This window comes from Saccostrea cucullata, unplaced genomic scaffold (genome assembly GCF_032062105.1).
Source record: "Saccostrea cucullata isolate Sc308-1 unplaced genomic scaffold, CSIRO_AGI_Scuc_v1 ctg3622, whole genome shotgun sequence".
Lineage (NCBI taxonomy): Eukaryota > Metazoa > Mollusca > Bivalvia > Ostreida > Ostreidae > Saccostrea > Saccostrea cuccullata.
The window spans coordinates 28,206-51,716 of NW_026933440.1; the positions used below are offsets into that span (position 1 = coordinate 28,206).

The following is a 23,511-nucleotide window of genomic DNA, read 5'->3' on the forward strand; positions in this document are numbered from 1 at the left end:
ATTAACCATGCTGCTTGTGATTCAAATAACATTTTTAACTGTTTAAAGGTATACCGGTTTTTGCTTCACACTTTGAAAATTCTCTTTTGACTTAATATTTTTGCATAGTTTTCAATTTATTTTTAGGTCCCCTGAGTCCTACTCTTTACTTCCGGAAATCAAACTGCTTAACGTAGAACCTACGTCGTGTGACATCATAACTAGTGAATGTGTTTAGCCTGTGCTAGATCCATTATGACGTCATAATTAATTCAATGTCATTTTTTCCCGTACATTACAGCTTCAATAGAAATGGTAGAAAATACTGCATTTTGAAATTCACGCAATTTAAAATCATGCCGAAATAATCTTAATTCAATTTATATATTTTTTGGCTTATAATGCTTAACGACAATATATTTCTTGAATTAAAGAAACCTGTAGGGACCTTCCATTTAGATCTTGACCTTAAATAAGCTGACAAATCATGATATCTTGTGTAATGAAATAACAATGTATACAACTTACTGTAATAATATAAATAGTATGTAATTATTTTGAAGGAAGTCAAAGATCCTAAAAAATCTTCAGTTGCCAACTCAAAAGTGTAATATTTTGATAAAATGTGTATAAGTCAAAGATGTGCGTGTAGTAGATCGTGTGTACATTTTGTGACATCTATCATGAAATGATGTGCATTCCTTTTCATAATAATTTGTTACTTATTCATATTCTTGGAGTTTGATTACAATTTTTTCTATTAAATATGAACTTTTAAATTAAAAGTACAATTTTTTATAAATATTATTAATCTGAAAGTAACCCCAAACAGTCAATTAATAAATAAATCCTATGTAAGTGCAAAAAGGTCAAGAAAGTAGCAGCATCGGTGAATAACTTATCTTGCGTTAATTTTAAGGGAGAGGTTAATATTTTAATCACTTTTTATAATCATTTGAGCACGTTATTCATCATATTAAAGCTTGAAAACATTCTGACAGAGACTTCTCAAAAATATTTAAAAATGTAGGGTGGAAAATTGACTGAAAATAAATCGAGTTCATTTGCCTATAGTTTTTAAAATCTGGACTTATCTTTTATGTCAATTGAATAAAAAAGAAATTATTTTCCGGAAATATTGCTTAATATTGTTCAATTAATAAACAATAAAAACAATGATGTTTGAAGAAGTAATTTTGTGATTTTTTGTCTTCTTTGCATGATAAGTACCCCCTAAAAATGACTGAAATTGTGAAGTCGCAATATGTTATTATCATTCCATGTTTCACAGGCTGCACTTCAACAAGGAAACATGGCATGTGCTTTTGACTGATTGACTTGCTTATTTATCATTATGAAAAGTTTGAAAATCTTGTGACAAAGACTTCTCTGACATATGTTCTACCTTTAGCACTCTGATGATTATAATAAGCATTGAATGATTGATTGCTTTTTGAGACGCCTCCACTTGCCGATGGAGAGCTACAAATGTTGTCCTATACTTGTCACTCAGGGTCATTGAACAGTGAAAGATCTTTTTCGACTAGCATTCACTGCGACACGGGACCTAAGTTTTGCTATTATAATACCTTTCATCTCATCGAGAGGTCCAACATCTCACTCATCGGTCTAACATCGACTTTTTTTTTGTCCACTCAGTAAAACATCAGAAATGTTAGACTTTTGATTTATAGCAAGCGGGGAGGCGAGCTATAACGACAAGGTTTGGGCGATAAAAAAAATTAGGACTACTGCACATGCATTCAATATTTATTCTATAGCCACAATTCATCGCTTGTTAATCTAGTTCCCGCAGGAATAACAACAAAATTTTAAAAAAAACTATATTTAATGTATATATTGAAGATAATAAGATTGTTTTGGTAGATTAATGCAACTTACACACGGAATCATGTGACGTCAGAGTAAGTGTTGTCATAATATTATTTCAAAGAGAATCACATCATTTCTCAATGTCTTTTGAACATATGTAGAGAGATGAAGCTTTAAGACAACAATTATCATATACGGAATTGGTGAGTTTTCCTACATGCAGCACCCCACAATGTCCAACTGCACAAGGATGCATCAAGCCATCATAATTATTTACGTAAAATGGAATGGAAAGATTTGGTGACAATTTAACTCCATTCGACCACTTCCATGTGTATTTTCCTGGTCCTTGGGTATTGTTTAGTCCTATCAGGAGTATTTTTCCTTGAAAACTCGAGCCATCTTTGAAAAGGAAGAAGATATGTATTTATTAAATGTAAACAGAGTATAATTTTACAAAAACTGCGAGGTAAAGACAAGATCGAGGTAGTTCTATTCTATATCTTTCCCTGTTAAGTTCGGCATTCCATTAAACTAAGTCCATTAAAGGACAAGGTATGATAATCGCTGAATCTGGCCCCTTATTTGATGCTATCAGAACACAGAAAAACTGTGATAGTTTGTACTTAAGAAATTAAATTGATGCTAGTTTTAAAACCAGTACTAATTTTTATTCAAAGCTCATGCGGAGGCGACAAGAGAGTGCAGAATTAGGACGTTTTCGTCAAATTTGAGATACTGTTCACTTCGGAAAACATGGGGCACATACTTGTCTATCTGGGTTTTTACATAATAGATGCTTCTGAGTTTGTGCTCTATGTTTTCTGAAAGAAAATGTGTTGTGAAATTGATTTAAATTTGCAAAAAAAAAATTACATATTTTCTGTCAATCCTATGACTGCTATGTATCGCTCAACAGAACCATTCCTTATTTTGTGGCAGGGGTGATAAGTAGTTTTCAATTTATTAATTGTTGTATCATTCTAAAAGACACCCCAATCCAGGGTCCAAAAAGAGGTCTTACCCTATCTTGTCCTTTAATAACCTCTTTGTAAATTGTAAGATTAATGTTGGAATTTTTTAGGTCAATACATTGATTTAGTCACCTGAATAGGACAATATTCCTCGAAGGGCGAGGTAAATATTATACTTCGAAGATGGCAAAATCATCGTGTTCACAGAAAAATGTATTGTGTTACTACATGATTCAATGATTAATTGAAACAAGTTAAACATAATCAGTTGCATTAATTAGAATTTTTGAAATTAAATCTATTTAAGGCAAGGCTTGGAAAAAAGTAAATCTGGTAGGATGTATTCTTTTTCAAGACAAGAGGCCCATGGGCCTTATAGGTCACCTGAGCATCAAGCAACTTTTCAACCATTGAATTTGGTTCATATTTTAAACCAGAGGCCATGGCATGCACACTTTTGCACCACTGCTCATCGTAACAGCATGCTTAGTTTAGTTACTTAATATCCATAGGGAGAGTACAGGAAAAAATGCATTTCAAGTAATCAGTAATATTCAGCAATAATCAGTAGTGCCCCAACCCACAGGAACCCCTGACCCTGGGTTCACACATTGCACAAATTTGGAAAGCACACCCTTGCTGATCAGAAATGTTTGAAGACATTAATTCATTTTCAGTACATGTATATAATTGGAGCTCCCTCCGCTACGCTACTTTTGAAATACACAATTCTGAATGAAGGACCCTTGGTCTTCATACTTTGCATTTGAAAAAAAAACTTTATCTCCGTTTGTAGTGATGAATTTATTTTCTTATTCCTGAAAACCTCATGCAATTAAAACTGGACACATACAAAACAAATTATATCAGATTTATTGAGGTGTAAATTCATTCAGTATATAATAATAAACTACAAGTAAACTATAAAGATGTTTATAATTAATCAATAGTTCTTGATCATATCAGCAGTTTGCAATAAAAATTAATCTTAATCTAGAATCATACAATATATTTATGTGCATATATACATATAATATACTGGTAGTATATATTGGTTACATATTAATCATTGTACAACAATCACTTGTATCATCATGTCATATTTACAACATCTGCATTCAATAGTTGTGTCCAATAGGAATGTGTTTAACATTTCATATAATGTTATGATTTAAATTATTTTGTTTAGTTTTGAAAGCTAAAAGTCCTTGATTGCTAAAAATGTTTTGCAAATGTCTGAAATTTTACCATAAAACAATGTGAAGCAATTTTCACTTTTATTTATACATCATCTGAAAGAAGCAAGGTTTACCTCCCTTTACGGGCTGGCCATTGACCCCTTCTTTCCACAATACTTACCTTCAAAAAGTGCATGCTTCATGTAGAAGATTTCAGACACTTACAACATTAAAAAGAACTTGAAAAAAATAAAAAAAAAAAAAAAAAATTGAGTCCATTGTACTGTAGTAAGGTTTGGGGCATGAACAAGCACATTGACCCCCTTAGCATATTTTATACCAATACATTTCCCTGTTATTGGACATCTGCACATGATGTAAAAAAATTAACCACTGAGTTATCCTAACTTTTTCACAATTTTGTACAGACAAATTTAATGCAACTGGACAAAATGTAAAATATTTGAAATTATTAAGTACATTGTTTAAACCATCTTGCTCTGGCAATAAGCATTTCAAAGCATTGCAAAAACAAAAGAAAACAAAAAAGTTGAATAAAAATTTTCTATATCATTAAGGGGAGACAGGACACATGTCACATGACTCAAAAGACATATTACGTCATAGTCGATGCTGATATACATGTTAAACGTTGTTAAAATCAACAGTTCTTGTGTAATTTTATACTAAAATTGGTTTTTAAACATTTATTTTCAAAAATAAATATTTAAGATGTATAAAGATCTTGTCAACATTTAGATATTGTGAAATTGCCAAATCCATACATCCGTTTCTCTTTACCTTGCAGTCTGACGTCAGTGACGTCATAGACGTAGTGTTTGAATTCTCAGTGCAGCGAGATCAAGTACACATTAGCTACACCCGTCAAGATCAATTTTATTTCATAATAAACAGGTCACAGTCAATGCATCGTGATAAATTTCTGAAGCAGAATTTTTACATTAATATTTTTTCATGTTTAGTAGCAGAGATTCTCTCTATTTAGAATATTTTGCGTGCCTATGTTTTCGTGTGACGTCACAATTGATTTCCCGCACTGGGAAAATGCAAACGTGAAGCGTTTTTATCATGCATACGTCTAATTCAACGATGTCCTGTGCGATATTGAGGTAAGCTTCACCTTTCGATATTTATGCAGTAAATAATTACGATGAAGGACTGACATTCAATCGTAAATTTAGCGATATTTATCGACAGAATTTTTTCCAAAATGAGGTTTTTGTTGTTGAAGCTGCCTTGAAAATTAAGAAATTATCCCACCCAAATACTATGTGAAATTAAAACAAATGCTTTCAGATAATATAAACACTATGGATATTCTAAAATATTTGAGTAGATAGTGTTATCAAACATATTTAATATTTGTGCGCAAAAATTCGCATTATGGGCTCTGTAACGGACCCGTAAACATGAAGTATCGGAACTCCATACAAACACTATACAGGGCGATATTTGTGAGGCGATATCTTTAAAATTAGTCAAGAAATCTCATGACAGGACCGGTTCAAAATGTTAAGTACATATTAAATTAATAATATAAAAAAATACGAAAAAAATTCATTGACAGGAATTTTTTTAGCTAAAGGTCCTGTTCCTCCTTAAATACTACATATATAGTGTGATTTATTAAGGCCATTCCAAGTTTTTTCTCTGTTTAGCGTCCACTCATCTTTCAAAAATCTACCTACCTATTCGCAAAAAACACACAAGCCAAAACATAAGACACAAGCTTAAAAGTCATAAAAATGACGTCCTTCAAATGATTTGTTCTCACTAAACTGCTTTAATAGAAGAAATATCTATTCTTAAGCAAAAACAACGGGTTAAATGCTTACAATACACCCAATATAACTTAATGTACAGAATTATTTGGAAAAATTTACAAAATTCAAAAATTTCGACTTTATTTAATCAATTTCAGGACTCCTGTTGTTGTGTGTTTTTACTCATATGGGGTGTCATAAACCAAGGCGCACGCGGTCGCTAAACATAGAAAAAACTTGGAATAGCCTAATCTAAAAATTGTGCAATTGAGCTAATATTGTTCATATTTCAAAGAAACAGCTGCTTTAATTCATTTTTAGAACAAGTATTTAACCTTACATAACGAAAACAATAAAAAAAGATTAAAAGTTGTTCATATAATGAGATACAAAGACCATGCAGGTTTCAGGGTCATAAAACAGATCCAATATTAGACTCCATCAAGTCAAAATTTAAGTCTTTATAAAGTGAACACTACTGTGCATATACTAAGTGATTCTTAAAGAATTACTACTAATATAAATTGTACAATGTAACTCATATTTTTCATATTTCAAAGAAATGTTTTCAGCTGCATTCATACATTTTTAGAACAACTTTTTTAACCTTACATACCGAAAACGAAAAGAAAGATTAAAAGTTGTTCATATAAGGAGATACAAAGATCATAAAGGTTTTAAGATCATGAAACAGAATAATGAATGTTTACTTGAGGATAAATAACACAAACTTTTTCCTTCAAAACATTCAATTATCTTAGGTGCCTCTCTCACTTAAGATGTGATATTTGTTGACCTTAACAACAAATGTTTGGCCAAGCAACATAATGTGGTGAGAAAAAAGCAGAAATGAAACTTTACTGCTCAATAAGTTTTTAATTAGATTTCCATAGAAAGGAATATTGAAAAATTATCAGTGTAACTCTTCTGTGTGGGAGATAAAAAAATTGTTTATAGTATGTATCCTTAAACATGTTAAAGAAACATGGATGTTTCTAAGGGTGACTATGGTACTGTACTAATATGACACTTATCACAATTAAAAAATTCCAAATTGTCCATGTCGAGTTGAGAAACATTTCAGTATTAGCAAGAAATAATAAATAAAACTAAATAAACTAAATAACAAATAATTTCATTGGAATCACAGAATGTAGATAACACTATTGTTTTCCATGTAACACAATGAATTAGTCTATGTAAAAAAAAAAAGATCAACATTTTTATAAGTAATAGAGCACGGGAGTATTCAAGTCCTTTCAGATACAGAATGTTCATTTAAAAGTTTTATATGTCCACTGGAGCAAGTGTTTGTTTTCAGGGAGAAAACTATTCTGGATGTTTACAATGTCTTTGTAGAGATACTCAGATAGTCACTTGTGATATTGACCAGGGTTACAAAGTAAGCAATGTAACTTTCATGAAAGTACATATTAATTATAATGTCATAATAATTGCAGAGTTCATCATTATTGTATAATAGCTATAATAAATACTTATGCATAGTACAAGAATGCTCTCTAATATACATATTTACTACTATATAATATAGTAAGATTAGCATTAATAAACCCCAAAAATTGATGATTTAAATGCCCATGAGATGAAATCTTAATTGTTGAACTGTACATGTTTTACTGAAACAGATACATGTAGTACATTAAATACACAAAAATATGTAATATTCTAAAGAGTAAAAATTAACAAAATAGAACATATGAGATAGAAATAATGCTTGATCAATTGTATATTTTATCCAGACTTAATGGATACGTGGCCACAACAGAAAACATATGCTATGAAGAAACAATAATTAACAATCAATCAAATCTTGCAGACATACCTGTATATCATTAACATTTTCAAATAATATTCATATCATTCTTATTCAAAATCTTAGGTAATTTAAACAACATTTCACTTTAGTATATTAATTAGATTATTATAGAACTGTTAGCATGTGAATTAATTTGCAATCTCTTAGGTAATAAAATTACCTCTTATACCAAATAGGTAACAGTTTTAAAATTCTGTTGTGGATTTTAAATTGTGGATTAACAATATAATATAAATATTATTGATAAATAAATAAATAAGTAGACAGTACAAACTATCATAAATAAACTACTGGGTAAATAATTTCATCTCATGGGCATTATAACTCTAAATCTTTTTTGTCCCAATAACTTCCATATAGCGAGTAAGTTAATCTATGCAATTTTAAATTAATTTATGTATATATGAAACATACTGAAAGTTATTGGGACAAACAAAGTAGTTGATGAGTGGCAACCCTTGTTTTGTCCAACCACTCTTGGCAGTTTGTAAATATTTAGCTTCCATTGGAAGCTAAATATTTACATACTGCCTGTTTTATGCTCGAGAGGGTTAATAATACTAAACAATGTAATTAAAATGCAGTTCTGTCATAGAATAACTTGCTTAAGTCAAATCTGCAGCACAATAAATCATATTATGGTCAGACCAATAAGCCGATAGAACATCTGTTTGTAAATCAGTAAAGTTGGTAAATATTAGGTCTAACTGTGTCTTATTCTTTGTGGTTACCTTGTTTATGATTTGCACACAACCCAATTTTTCTTTCATAAAGTTCAGGAAATGTGCATATTGACCAGTACTTAAATCCAAATTAAAATCTCCCATTATCACAGTCTTTTCATCTTTGTCAACAAATAGGAGCAACCTGTTTTTCAAGGTATCGTAAAAGAGTTGAAGAGTACAAGAAGGCTGTTTATATAAAACTACACACTGTATTGGAGTATTGGAGGGCATAATGGAAATTATGGAAAATTCAACAGATTTGGAAGTGAATAACTTGTATGAAGCACACTGTAATTGATTTCTCAGATATATGACAATACCATGATGTGGTCTGCTCTGGGAAGAACTTGCATCATTCCTGAACATTGTAAAACCCTCTAAAGTAAAGTCTTCATCAGAATCTAATTCACAAAGCCAAGATTCAGCTATACCAATAACATCTCCAGCTAAAACACTTGGGTCTGATTTTATATCAAGGAAGTGTTTGTGTAGGGATCTGGCATTGTTGAACAAAAATTTTATGTCTTTACATACTGAGTATAGTGGTGTATATGAGAGTTGCAATCTATTTTCTCTTAACCTGTCCATCTCATTATCAACAGTTTCATCTTTTGAAAGACTTTTTTCATTGAAATCCAGAATGAACAGACCATCAAGTGACCTTACTCTTGAGAGTGCAACATAATGTATATGAGAAATTTTGCGCTGCTTTGTCTGTGCTAGGTTGATTACTGCCTTTGAAAGAGTAGCTCCTTGTGCTTTGTAGATTGTTTTTCCAGCAGAAGGTTGGAGTGGAAACTGAACTCTCTCATATGTCTTCCTGTTATAAACAAATGTTCTTTTAGCTTCAAATACGGGAGTCCATGCAGTATTAACATTTGTGCTAAACAAATGCCTGTATTGATGTCTTCGTGAGATACCTATACTTGAGTCAGCAAACAGTACCCATACTATGGCAGGCCTTAATTGCGATTCTTTATATTCAATGTATTTCACAACACAGGAAGCACCATTTGTCAAACCATCTGTAACATCAAGATTTACTGATATGTCATATAGCATATCTACAGCAATAACCAAATTAGTTCTTAATTGTCCAGTAGATGCTGGGTTTTCAGGCAAGTTTTGAACTAGTTTCAATTTCACTGATGCAGAAAGTTTTGTCTGTGATAACACATCTGTGTCTGCTTTAACAGTTACTTTATTTGTTGAAAGGTTTTCTATTAGATTGTTATTAAAACAATCAACAAACTTGTTCTCAATAAACAGATGAGGTGCCTCTTTAGGATAGTCTTGAGAGTCTTGCCTAATGAAACGTTGAGAAATGAGTTCCTTGTCTTCGTCTGTCATCTTGTTTTCACGAAGTCTGTTTAACATTTCTGCAAATCTGAGGTCATCCTTTTGTCTCATAATTTCAGTTAGTTCATGCATATAAAAATGTTCATGCCACAAATTTTTTGCTCAACTCTGACCAGGATTAGATAGGTCTTTGAAAATCCACTTGTCTCCAACTGGTGGTAACTGATATAAATCACCTACAGCTATGATACTAATCCCACCAAAATCTTGTTTTCTGCCAGTAAGTTGTTGAAGTCTATCATTTATAAATGACAACATATTATTCCCTACCATTGAAATTTCATCTATTATTACAACTGACAAATTCCGGTACTTTGTCCTAAATGAGTTCAGTTCATCTGCACTCATGTGCTGCTGAGTTTGATACATTTTTCTGTGAAATGCTGATGCAATAGTAGTCCCTTTGATGTTGTATGCAGCTTTGCCAGTGTGAGCACAAAGTAATATTCTGGTGTCATCAGGGTTTTCACCTTCTTTTGAGTACAGTATTCTGTGTAATGTTTGAAAAATGGCATCAATAACCACTGATTTTCCTGCACCTGCTCCACCAGTTAGAAAAGCATATAATGGTTCATCTCTGGTTTGAATCCAGTTAGTTACATGATTGTAAAATTCCCTCTGCTTAGTATTCAGGGATTGTAAAAGTTTATGATACTGCTGATCAGGAATGCGGACAGCACTCTTTTCTGTTTCAGTTACTTTTGAGGACAATCCAAGTTCTGGTCCAATATCAAATTCTCTGTGTTGAACTGTATCAGGATTAAAATGGACAAATTCCTCAGATGGTTCAGAACCTATCTCTGCATCTTCTGCCTCAGCATGTTCTGTATTTGGTGCTACTGTCTCCAGATCATCAAGATCTTCTTCAGCTAGAAGCCGAGCTTGTTCTAATTCATCCACAAAATGCTCATACTGTTTTTGCTTCATTTGTATTATACTTGCTTTTTGCATGTAATGCTGTTCATAAGTTTGGTTACTACCAAGTAGGTCAGCATTCTCATTTCTCCAAGGCAGAAAGAGAAGAATTTTTTCTCTGTAATACTGTTCAGAATTTGTTTTTTGGCTGTAGCCTACATATCTAATAACTCGTTTGTTTTTTCGCCTTCTGATCTTAATCCCATTTTTCAAATGAACTAACACATCCTGATCAGTAAAAGTTTCTTGAGAACTGTCCTCTGGGTTATCTTCATTTACTTCCTCTTGTATATCTTTTCTGATTTCTTTTGGGAAAGTCACTTCTAATTCAGAAACAACATCAGCTAAACACCAATTTTCAAGCTGTTTTGGTCTTCTTGCATATCTTTGTATCATACTATCTGCCTTAATATCAGTTGAATCCTTGGGTAACTCATTCAATTCATCTTGATGTTTGAGTAAGAAAACTCGGTCTTCAGGCGGTGAGGTATTGATAAAAACAACCTCTCTACTTGCTTGTGTAAGTGGCATCTGAAGGATTAAGTAACTTGCCTCTTGTGCACTGACCTCAACAAAGTTTAAGAACTTGTTTCCAATATGTCGAACTTGTCGCTTAAGATCCATATTTCCATCTGCGGCTTCTTGAGATGCCTTATCAAGCATTGCACTGATTCCCCTCTGAGATTTGCTGATATAAGCAACAATGTATGTGGCGCATGCATAAGGATCAAGTACAAACTGAATATCTAAGTTAGCATTCCAGGCCTTCAATACTGATGAGTTATAGTAATTCACTCTCATCTCAGATGGACTTCTCTTCAGAAACATTTTGGGACCTTTCAAGGAAGCTCGAATACATTTTATATACTCATCCTCACACATTTCTACAACAGTCTCTAAGAAGGACTCATAGTCTAAATTGCAACCATCTTTGTAATCATTCATTTTTTTCTGAATATCAGAATATATTCTTCTATAGTGTTCAACATCAACATCCAAAGGTTCAAGAAGCATGGTTTTGGGCAAAGGTGGCAATGGAAATCCAAATCTGCATAAAGATCTACCACCTTTTTTGCAAGTCAATGAGTGCTTATGTACTTGAAGCTCTACAAGTTGTTTCATTTGAGGATTATTGGAGTTTTATGAAGAGACTTACTTTTACATTTGACAGCTGACTTTTACATTTTAGTGACTGGGGTTTGTCTATATTCAAATTGTAAAAGTCAGTCGTCAATTGTAAAAGTAAGTCTCTTCATAAAACTCCATTTTCCGGCAAACTACATGTGACATACTTATCTACATATGCCTCTATATCCTCATTGCTGTTTTCTTTGTGCTTTGGAGCATCACTTGTCCATACCAGCATATGAATATGTGGCGAACCTCGGTTTTGGAATTCTACCCTTCGAAACACATCAGTGACAACACCTAGAGGATTATGAGGACTCTTAAGAACAGTATTGATGAAAAGTTGAACTCTGTTGTCAAAGAATCTAGCACATGTCACTGGATCTTGTTTAACTAGTTTTGATTTTTCACTCCAATTCAAATCCTCTAATTCTTCTTGTGACAGGGTTCTTCCATCTAGTGTTGCCAATGTTTTAAGTAGATCTTGCCATCTGGTATCAGCTGATGAGAGAGAAATAAACCATGTTGGAAGACCCAATTGCCTTATCATGGCAAATACATCTTTCTTTTTAGATGAAAGATATGCAGGAGAATTTCGAAGTGTTCTGAATATATAATACCCTTCATTTAATCTCACAATTTTTTTCTGCAGCGGCTGGATTTAAAACTTGTTCTGCAGTGATTTTCTTACCGTCTGATTTACATCTTCTCAATGCCAAGTTAACTTTGTCACTAACTTGCTTAATTTGAATTTTCTTCAATTTAAAAAAGATATTGGGTACAGATTGTGCTGCTCGTCTATCAACACTGCGCAACTCCCATTTTGCAATGTCACTGTAATGTACTGGAACTTCTCTTACTTCATTTTCAATTCTGCTTTGACCACAAAATATTGTCGGGAAACAGAGATATTCTGCATCTTTATCTGTAAATAAACTTATTGGTTTTTGGTTTTCCCCAGGGGCAAACACATATAGTTTATTTGTATCAATATCTGCTTCATCTACAAGTGTATCAGAATTGTCTTGAATACAATCATCTGAGGAAACTTCACAAAAACCATCATCATTTCCTTCAGTCTCACGATCATCACTATCATTTGAAGATCCTATCAGTTCTTGTACTGTTTCCTCATTACTTTTTTCAACTTCATCTCTCCAAGAATGGTCTATCACTATACCTGAATTTTTATACAATTCACTATTTTTCATCAGCCATTCTAAAGCATTTATCACCACATTGGGACGAACATTTTCTGTGAAGCATGCAGATTTGTGGGATAATCTTTTCTTTAATTTCACAGCTATAGTCACATGCTCATCTATTTGTCGTGGAAGGGCATTTACAGTTGGCTGAATATCCACTGGTACATTTACAATATTTCCCTTGACCGACATCTGACCTCCTCTTGGTAATTCTCTTATTTGCATAAAAGGTATCCGTTGTGATATCAACCTTTCTTCCAGTGGATGTAAATTTAAAGCATCAGGTTTGTCAGGCCATTTCATTCCATTTTTAACTGAAAGTCTTGGAATTTTTTCATCCTTCAGAGCTGAACAGCAAGTTAAACATAGCCATTCTATATCATCTACTGATCTAAACCCAGTACAAATACTTTTACTACTAGCACTAAGATTAGTTGTGTCTAGCTTCACAACACTTTTCCGAAACCAAGTCTGATGACAACATGTACACACATAAATTGGGCCAATTTTGACTTCTTCATGGAATTTCTCTATGCAATCTTCCAAAGAATTACCCCGACACCTTTTTTTCGATAATTTGTTTTCATGGTCTTTAAATTCTGTATCAAGCCTCTTTTTAGCTTTAGAAACTCTTTCATTTTCTCTTTCTTTTTCTCTGTGATTTCTTCTACTTTGCCGTTTCCATAGCCGTTCCTTTTCTAGCTGCTCTACACTGTCTCTTTTCCTTTTCTTTGCTTCCCTTTCTTTTAAACAAAATTCTGTATCAAGTCTAGCCTTCTTCTTACTTTTTAAGTCACTTTCTCTCTCCTTGAGCTTTGTCTCTGGATTTTCTCTGATACCTCTTTTGGCAGCTAGTTCTTTCTCTTTAAATTCTTTACTTTGTCTTGCCTTCTTCTTACTTTTTAAGTCACTTTCTCTCTCCTTGAGCTTTGTCTCTGAATTTTCTCTGACACTTTTTTTTTGAAGATAGTTCTTTATCTCTATATTCTTTACTCTGTCTTGCCTTGTTCATACTTTTTAAAGTACTTTTTCTCTCCTTGAGCTTTGTCTCTGGATTTTCTCTGACACTTTTTTTTTAAGCTAGTTCTTTCTCTCTAAATTCTTTACTTTGTCTTGCCTTGTTCATACTTTTTAAAGTACTTTCTCTGTTCTTCTGTTTTGTCTCTGGATTTTCTCGTACACTTTGTTTGAGAGCAAGTTCTTTTTGTTTAAATTCATTACTTTGTCTTGTTTTGGTCATACATCTTAAGGTGCTTTCCCTGTCTTTCTGATTTATTTGTGAGTTTTCCCTTCTTTTCCGCATATAATTTCTCATATATTCATTTCGATTTTTTTGTGATGGTTCAGAAATGATATTTTTTGTAGACATGCTCTCTTGGAACTCAAAGTACTTATCAATTAAAGAACGTCTTTCACTTCCTGGATTGGATTCACTTATTTTTTGAGTAACAGACACAGGTTGAATCTCAAACTGGCTTATCATTGAAATATTACAACTCTGATAAAACGTGAAAAGGTAGTCAACAAGTTGATCTTGACCACTAAAAGTGATTTTTACAGCTTTACCCTCTGCACATGAAAGACCATCTTGTCCATGAGAATGTGAATCAAAAAAGACAGGACAGTTCTTATCATCAACATATATTGCAGAACAAATTCCTCCAACTATAATTAAACCTTGATTGTATCTTGCAAAGAGCTGCTCAATGCCTTCCTTCAAATTTTTACTTTGACTTGAGTGATTCCAATCCATATGAATCACTGTTCCATAGATTTCTTCAAAATAGCAAATTTCATACTCATTACCATGCACAAAAACAGACTTTGGAAGTTCTTGAAATTGTAGCATTTTCGATACAAACTGAACAGTTGACTGTAATTCTGCAACTCTTACTCTATACAATTCATCTCCAGCTAACAGCACTTCATCAAGTTCTGCAGAAGTAGATGCATTTTGCAAAATGATGGACATCAAAGCATTGCATGTACACTGAACACCTCTAGAAAAAAAGATGGAAATAAATGGCTAGCTTGATTAATTGTTCCAAATAATTTTGTTCCAAGTAAATGTACAGAATTCATAGTGCCCGAAGGCAAATTGGCAGTGTTCATAGTGCCTGAAGGCAAATTGGTAGTGTTCATAGCGCCCGAATGCAAATTGGCATTGTTCATAGCGCCCGAAGGCAAATCTGCAATGTTCATAGCGCCCGAAGGCAAATCTACAATGTTTCTAGCGCCCGAAGGCAAATCTGCAATGTTTCTAGCGCCCGAAGGCAAATCAAGTACTCTTTTTAAGGAGGCAGTATCCCCCCGGTCTTTAGCACTATTTTTTACGTGGCTAGCTTCCACGAGTCTCAAAGGTCCGTCAACTGTTTCGTTAATCGTTGGGTCCTTCGTACTATTTTTTACGTGGCTAGTATCCACGAGTCTATTGTCACTGCTGGCATGGCTCTTGTTCCCCATCTTCGCCAATGACACCCTCCAATTCTTCTTGCGTGGCATTACCAAAATTCTGCAAAACACATGCATACCATAAAAAAAGAGATGTTTGTAAAACACTTATGCGTCCCTCCCCCCAAATTGGATTTTTTCCAAGTCCAAAAGAGCATAACTCTGTCTAAAATGGGGCGATCCTATCAAAAACAGAACTTGATCTAGATATTCAGCTGAAAAATCTGTATACTCGGTACTAAATTTCATTTCTATATGCGCAACCTCTGCAAAGAAAATAAACGGAAACTGCAAATAAGTGGAATTTTTCTAAGTCCAAGGGGCATAAGCTGCACAACTCTGTCAAAAATGGTGCAATCATATCCAAAACAGAATATAACCTAGATATTTACCTGATAAACCTGTATACCAAATTTCATTTCATTATGTGCAACAGTTGTGAAGAAAATGAACGGAAACTAAATTGACCAACAGACCAGACCCATGGACAGCAGCAAAGCAATATGCCCTCCCTTCTTCGAAGGGGGGCATAAATATAATAATCTTTTTTGTCAAGGTAGTTCAATGATCTGCGGAATTAAATATTCTTTCATAAAAGTTCAGCCCCCCCCCCCCAAAAAAAAAAAATTAATACACAAGTTAACATTGGTACTCATTTCACCAGTTACTAATAACCCAAAGAGTTCCAAATACCCTAGCAATAGCAGTTCCCATTCAATTCAACCCTAACTTAAAACCAGAAGTCTCTGATGAGACTGAAGCTCTACTGGTCTGTACATGTAACAAAGGAAAGTAGCACTTGGATTTGAAAATCTGCAACAGGCAGCAATGAATAGAATTGTGTATCTTACTGTAGTCTACTGTCTACTTGTGTGCCAAGTAATATTAAAATCAGACCAAATCTGTAGGAGGAGTAGCATTTTAAATGAATTTCACAAAAATTTCTATATTTAGAAACCATGCCAACACTGTTCTGCAAAATCAAAAACTGATGCCCAGAATTACATTTCTTAGTATAGTCTACATATGTGCCAATTTAAATTAAAATCAGATCAAAACTGTAGGTGGAGTATCATTTTAAAAGGATTTCACAGAAATTTCTATTTGTAGTAACCCCGGCAACATTAATCATCGAAATCAAAAACCGATGCACAGAATTATGTATATTTTATAGTCTACTTGTGTGCCAAGTGATACTGAAATCCAACCAAAACTGTAAGAGGAGTAGCATTTTGAAAAATTGTTTACAGACACATTACTAACGCATAAGCTCTACTGGTCTCTGACTAAAAGAGCTAAAAATCAAAACTTCGCATAATAATAATAAATAAATAATAATAATAATAAAAAATTGTTCCTATACAAATTTTACGAAAACAAGTCCAACATATCTAATGTTTTGCTGAGCAGGCATAAAAAAAATCAATGTTGGACCGGTAGATGAGATGTTGGACTGCTTACATAGAAAAACCACTAAACCAGTATCACAGCTTTATAAAGCTGATCAATTTTTCAAGTGTTTTTGATGGTACTACTGTGCTCGCCTAAACGGTCACACCGTAAAACATATAATTGATTTAATAAAGCTTCTTCGGGTATGTAAATAAAGCTAAGTAAGTAAATCAAGCTACAGTACTTGGCCATAAGTGAGTCATAATTTTATTTTTACACTATATATTTCATTGAAAAACACATTTTTCTAAAATATTATTGCAGTTTCGTTTGTTGTTTCTTTTTAATGTCTAAAACACCAAAAAATGCAGAATTTGTTGTAGTTTCTTCACATCATTTCAAAATAGTTTTATCATTATGCATTACCATGAAATCACAGGTCAAGTGCAAAACAAAAATTTTAAGGCTTCAATTTGTTAAGAAATCATAGTAATTTGAGGTTAGAAAATTTTGTCTTGACAATATTTTATAATTTATTCTCAATAGTCTAAGTATCATTTTGTTTTTCATTTAAGATAAGAAAATTTGAATAATTCTGCATGTTTCGGTGAAAAAATCATGAAAATTGAGCTAAAATTGACTTCTCAACATTTTTTTTTTTATATAAAAATAGGTTTTTCAATGAAATATAGTGTAAAAATAATATTATGACTTGCTTATGGCCAGTACTGTACGTAGCTAAATCTAGTGATTTATATATATACCTGTATAAAACTGATGTAATTTAAAGTTAATATTCATTGTGTCCATTTTGAAATCATGACGCTTCGTGTTTTTTTTTAACTATAAACAAGGAAGTTATGTAGATCTACAATGTACAGTGACTGTCACTGTCTAAGTTACTACAAAATAAACATTTCATCATATTTCATGTTTGAAGTATATTTTCCAAACATATGAAAAACAGCATACTAAACACTCAATAAATCAATTTTATTAGTAAATATATAATGCAGCTCGCAGGCGACGACGTTTAAAACACTCGAACAAACTTTCATCGCACGATGTCGCCTCTGGTACAACGCGGGAGACGTAAACACGCATATACTAGCTCAGATTACAAAAACACGATGTATTCGCAAACACACGTCCTATATATTCCATGCCGTTTAAACTCATAAATGTCAACATTCATACCCACCGTTCGTTAAGTAAAACCTTAGAGCTAAAATAAAAGATAGATTCTCTGCCTCTGGGTTTCCACTCTAGTCCAAAATGGCGTCTTACATACAGTCGATTGTGCGCATGCGTAAATATTGCGTAAATATTGAAGCCTGTACAATAGGCAACTATATTCCCGGATAGATCTAAAATAATTTTTTTTGCAATATAAATACTTAAAAAAAAAAAAAAAATAAAAAGTTCTCTTTTCTCATGTACATGAATTTGATAAATTGTTTAAAACATCAAGTTGACAAAAACTTTTCTTGCATGTAATTTGGTGTCATGAAGTTCATCAGAAGATCTTTCAAGATATTATGCATTTCAACATACAACCAACTTGGCCCCACCCTCCAGATTGACCCCTAAGCCCAGGGGTCATGAATTTTACAATTTTGGTAGAGAGGTTAATACTTATTACAATCATGCTATCGGTTCAACATCCTGATGTCCAGGAGTCAAGAAGAAGATTTTTAAAGATTGCATTAATTTTAGTGGTTTTTGCCCCTCCCCCAGGCCCCAGGGGGGCAGGGACCATGAAATTCACAATTTTTGTTCCCCTTTACCCATAGATGCTGTATGCCAAATTTGGTTGAAATTGGTTCAGTGGTTTCAGAGAAGAAGCTGAAAATGTTCAAATGTTAACGCACGACGCACGACGCACGACGGACGACGGACGACGACGGACAAAAACGGATAGCAATAGGTCACCTGAGTTTACTCAGGTGACCTAAAAAGGGGAATGGGCATAATAGTGGAAAATTGACAACTTACCTGAAAAAAATTCTTGACTAGCCCCCCCCCCCCAAAAAAAAGGTAAATCTACCACTCAAACCTTAATGAGGGAGGGGTGTCCAAGGAAAACCAGCTAAACATTGTCATATCAAATAAATAGTGAATATTTACATCCAGAAAAGAGGGGGTGTGGTGTGGTGTGGTCGGCAGATTTCTCTCACGGCCTCTCCTCAAATTCTATGTACCTGAATGTCAAATGACCGGAATGGAAGTGCAATGAAATAACATTCCAGAACCTATTAATATCAATTATTAATATCGAATTGTAATTTTTCAATATATTTCAAGTCCAAAGTAGTCACCCAAGTGAACAAAAGGCACGGAAGTTTACTTTCTACAATGTTGGATCTCAGTCAATATATGAGGTCTAGGAATTACTGAGTATTCAATCATATATATTTAAATGTTTTTATACAAAAACATATTGAACCCTCTTTGGAAGATCGACCCATAATCAACCCTCTTTGGAAGATCGACCCATAATCATTTTTCAATATATAAAATGAGATTGAACAAAATTGCACAGTATTTAACTCGAGCATTACAAAACAAACAGTTCTAAATTCAACATATTTCATTAAAATTGCTGGTCACGTAACGTTTAAAATTTAAGATTTCAACCTTCGGTGGAAACCTACATGTATTTAGTTAAAGGTCTTGTAGAGCAAGTTTCTGATTTACCTTCGAGCTACATACTTAAAAAAAAATAAATCTTTACTCACAACGATTTCGGATAAAAGTATCCACAAATCCTATTTTCTGATCTGTATCTAAAGAAATCAATGATCCACCAAACTGTTTACACGACGTTATTGCCCAAGTAGACGTCCAATTTTGACCCCCAAAAATCTGGAAACAGAGACCACTTGCCCGATTGTGCACGAAACCCAAACCAGTACATGGTGCTGAAAGATGTAATAAAATTTCATTAAATTGGTTTGTAAGAATTCCCGAACATTATTATGAACGAAAGAATTTTAGTAATATATTCCTCTTTTTGACAATCCAGTAAAATGTTATGTGCCAGAAAAAGATTGTTTTCTTCTAATATCAAAATATCTAATTAATGAATTTTAGTATATCATTGGTATTTTTTCTTGAAGGAAACTTACAGGTTATTTCGTACATGTTAACACCGATTTCTTGTTTAAGTTCAGTATGCTGCCAGATGGAATACTTGTAAAGGAAACATTTCTTTTCCTGTGTTTTGAAGAAAAAAGTTTGACAAAACTCGTCTAAGGCGCACAGGAGTCCACATGCGCCAAGGGTCCGTTGACTTCCCATAGACCTCAGCTCAGATATTGGTAATAAATCTTTGTAGTGTGTGTTCATTTCAAAATAAGTACTTTTGAGGTTGGTTTGCATAGTTCCTTCAAAATGAAAAAAAACAGAGGTACAATGTGCATTGAGATTTATAACCCCACTCCCCCGCCTCTTGTATTATTTTATCAGGTCCAATCCAAAGACTATTTCTACCTACGTAGCTATTAATAGCTACCTAGGTATTAAAAGCTACCCAAAGTAGCTATTTTTACCTACTTTCTATAACTTCTGCATTTTGCGGCACAAAGACCAAACGGCGCAACTTGGTGAATACCACATCTTTTGATACAGTCACACTAATGATGAATACGACAAAATTTTGGCCAAAAAATGATTACTTCCTGAATCGGCAATTTTACATTAGTTTCTATGCAAAATTGATAATATACGAAGTAATCATTTTTTGGCCAAATTTCTGTCATATCCATCATCAGTGTGACTATATCAAGAAATTTTGTGCTCACCATGTTGCGCCGTTCCTGCATTTGGACACAAAATGCAAGTAAAGCAGAAAGTAGGTAGAAATAGCTACTTTGGGTAAGTTTTAAATACCTATGTAGCTATTGATAGCTACGTAGGTAGAAATAGTCTTTGGACTGGACCTGTTTATATAATGGCAGAAAAAACCATAAAAAGTGTCTGATCAGAAAATAAAATGTGAGGTCACAATGTATTAAGAATATGTGAATTGATCGTGAAATGTTATTTAGTGGCATAGGAGGAGTATCGGATTAGAGATATAGAGGTACCCTTTAATAATATAGAAGAAATGGCAGTGTCAATGTTTTGCTATGGGAAACCCGAAATACGTGTCCGATCAAGAAGTAAAATAGGAGGTCACAATGGCAGTATGTAGCAAAACCCTCACCTTACAAAGTGTTATTACTAGATGTAGTATAAATACTTAAGTCCCCATCTCCCTCACCTGCCTCTCATATGAATTATATAATGCAATGTTGTGCACTGGGAAACCGAAAAAAAAGTGTCAAATCAAAATTTAAAATAAAAAATGCAAAATGGCATTATGAAATAAAGAATGTGAGAAAGCAAAAATTTTATTCAGTGGTATAAGAGTTACAGATAAGAGATTGATACCCTTCAGTGTTACAGAAAGAATTTTTTTTTTTATTTATATTTTTTCTCATAATAAACAAAGAGATAACTGAAACATATTTACATTTATGCCACACACACACATACTCACCCTTTCACACTATCCACTATCCTTCTATAAATAATATTAAAAGAGAGAGAGAGAAAAAAAAGAAAATACATGTAATTTCAATTTGTCACTATTTCCTCCAACGCCTTATAACATTGTGCATATATTATCCAAATTATTAAATACATATATATTCTTTTATCAATATGAGGATAAAAAAGAGATAAAAAAAGAAAGAAAAAAGAGAAAGACAATAACAATAGTAAATGACATTTGAACTGTCACTCATCAAAAACTGGTTTCCATGTAGACCATAAGGAATTAAAATACACAATTTTGTTCTTTTGGATTGAAACAAATTTTTCAACATTATATTTGATTCTTAGATGACATAAGAGTGCGCTGATATTTGGCATTTTCTTCTGCATCAAACAAGTAAATATATATTGTTTAGTGTATAGTATAATAAAATTTACAACTCTATTATTTTTTGTCAATGGAATCTCTCCTAATATAACATTATTAATGTTAAATCCAACCCTTTTTGAAGTAGTTCTATATATATGTTGGCTTAGACTACTCCACAATGACAAAATATTATTACAAAATAAAAGTACATGTTGGATTGTTTCACTTTCATTCTTACAAAAAGTACAAAAATCAGTGGTTTTAATATTAATCTTTTTAAGATAATAACCTACAGGAAGAATCCTATGCAGTATTCTAAACTGCAGCCATTGAACAGCTGTATCACTTGTTACTTTAAAACAAACTTTAAAAACATCATGTATTTCAAAATTACACTGCCCATAAATACTCAAAATGGAATTCCATTTTGATGTAAATATAGGTTTAACACTATTTGTGTTTAAAATGGAGTATATTGGCTTAGTGCATTTTTCTAACTGTAACAACAATTCATAATAAAATGGCATAAGTGTATTGAAAGATTTTGTGGATAAAGATTTGTCAATAGACATACTTTTCAAATATTTTGATACTGCAGTAAGAACACTATTATATTGCATAATCTGCTTATTTGTATCTGTTTGTGAGAGGCAAAATTTTTTTTGTAAAGAATCAAAGCATAAAAATTTTCCTTCGCTATCTAAAAAATCTCCAATTACTCTAATACCTTTCTCATACCAATTTTTGATAAATACAGACTGTTTGCCAACCATTATATTAGAATTGTACCACACCGGGATATTTAAAAAATTAGTTTTTACACTTTTACAATTATTTAAACACTTCATGACTTCCAGCCATGATTTTAATACATCTTGCCAGAAAGCATTGTTTTTAGGAAGTAAATGCTCTAAAATAAATAGATCCCCAAAATGAAATAGCTTCTCAATAACATCTTTTCCATTCACTGCAAAAAAAAATCCATCCATGGCTTTTGTTTTTGAGTTAACCTTTTCATCCAAGAAGATTTTAAAGCAATAATAAAATTATCTACATCGACCATTTTTAAACCTCCAGATAAGAGATTGATACCCTTCAGTGTTACAGAAAGAATGGCAAAGTCCATGTTTGCTATGTGAATCTTGAAATATGTGTCCAGTCAAAAAGTAAAATAGAAGGTGCACAATGATACTATGTGACAAAGACTGTGAAACTCTCATTAAAATTCATTCACCAACAAAAGAGGAATTGCGAATGAGAGATGGGTTCTTCAAAGCGAAAAAGACGGACGGACGTACCGAGAGCTAAACTTTTCAAGCTGGCGTATAAAAAAAATTAAACACGAAACACCCACCCACTGCACCCCCAAATGTGTTGTAGAAAAAGAATTTTACTAATATTAATAGTAACAAAATTCTTACCGAATATTAGTGATATCCATAAAAAAATTGTCCAAAATTTCATATTAGGTGCAATGTGATATATTGAATTTCTTTCCGCAAATTACAGTCCTCGGAGACAATGAGGAACGTACGTTTTCAGAATGGATTTTATATAATACTGAATAAACACCTACGTGTAGAAGTTCTCCGCTCCTGAATGTAATTAAAAAGATTTAATAATGTATGAATATGTTTTGGAAAACATTAATATTTATTAGTTGTTCCAAAAACTCACCAAACCGAAAATTTCATATTAGGTGCAATGTGATATATTGAATTTCTTTCCGCAAATTACAGTCCTCGGAGACAATGAGGAACGTACGTTTTCAGAATGGATTTTATATAATACTGAATAAACACCTACGTGTAGAAGTTCTCCGCTCCTGAATGTAATTAAAAA

General features: G+C 32.9%; 1 protein-coding gene across 1 annotated transcript; it reads right to left on the reverse strand.

Moving 5' to 3' along the window:
• Positions 1-1,942: 1,942 nt before the first annotated feature.
• On the reverse strand, positions 1,943-23,166 carry LOC134238337 (uncharacterized). Its single transcript, XM_062720461.1, has 4 exons — positions 23,091-23,166; positions 19,889-20,146; positions 19,499-19,681; positions 1,943-2,214 (listed from the first exon to the last, which is right to left on the reverse strand). Exons 1-4 carry the CDS (start codon positions 23,131-23,133, stop codon positions 1,943-1,945), a joined length of 756 nt encoding a protein of 251 aa, XP_062576445.1. The 5' UTR covers positions 23,134-23,166.
• Between the last annotated feature and the right edge of the window lie 345 nt (positions 23,167-23,511).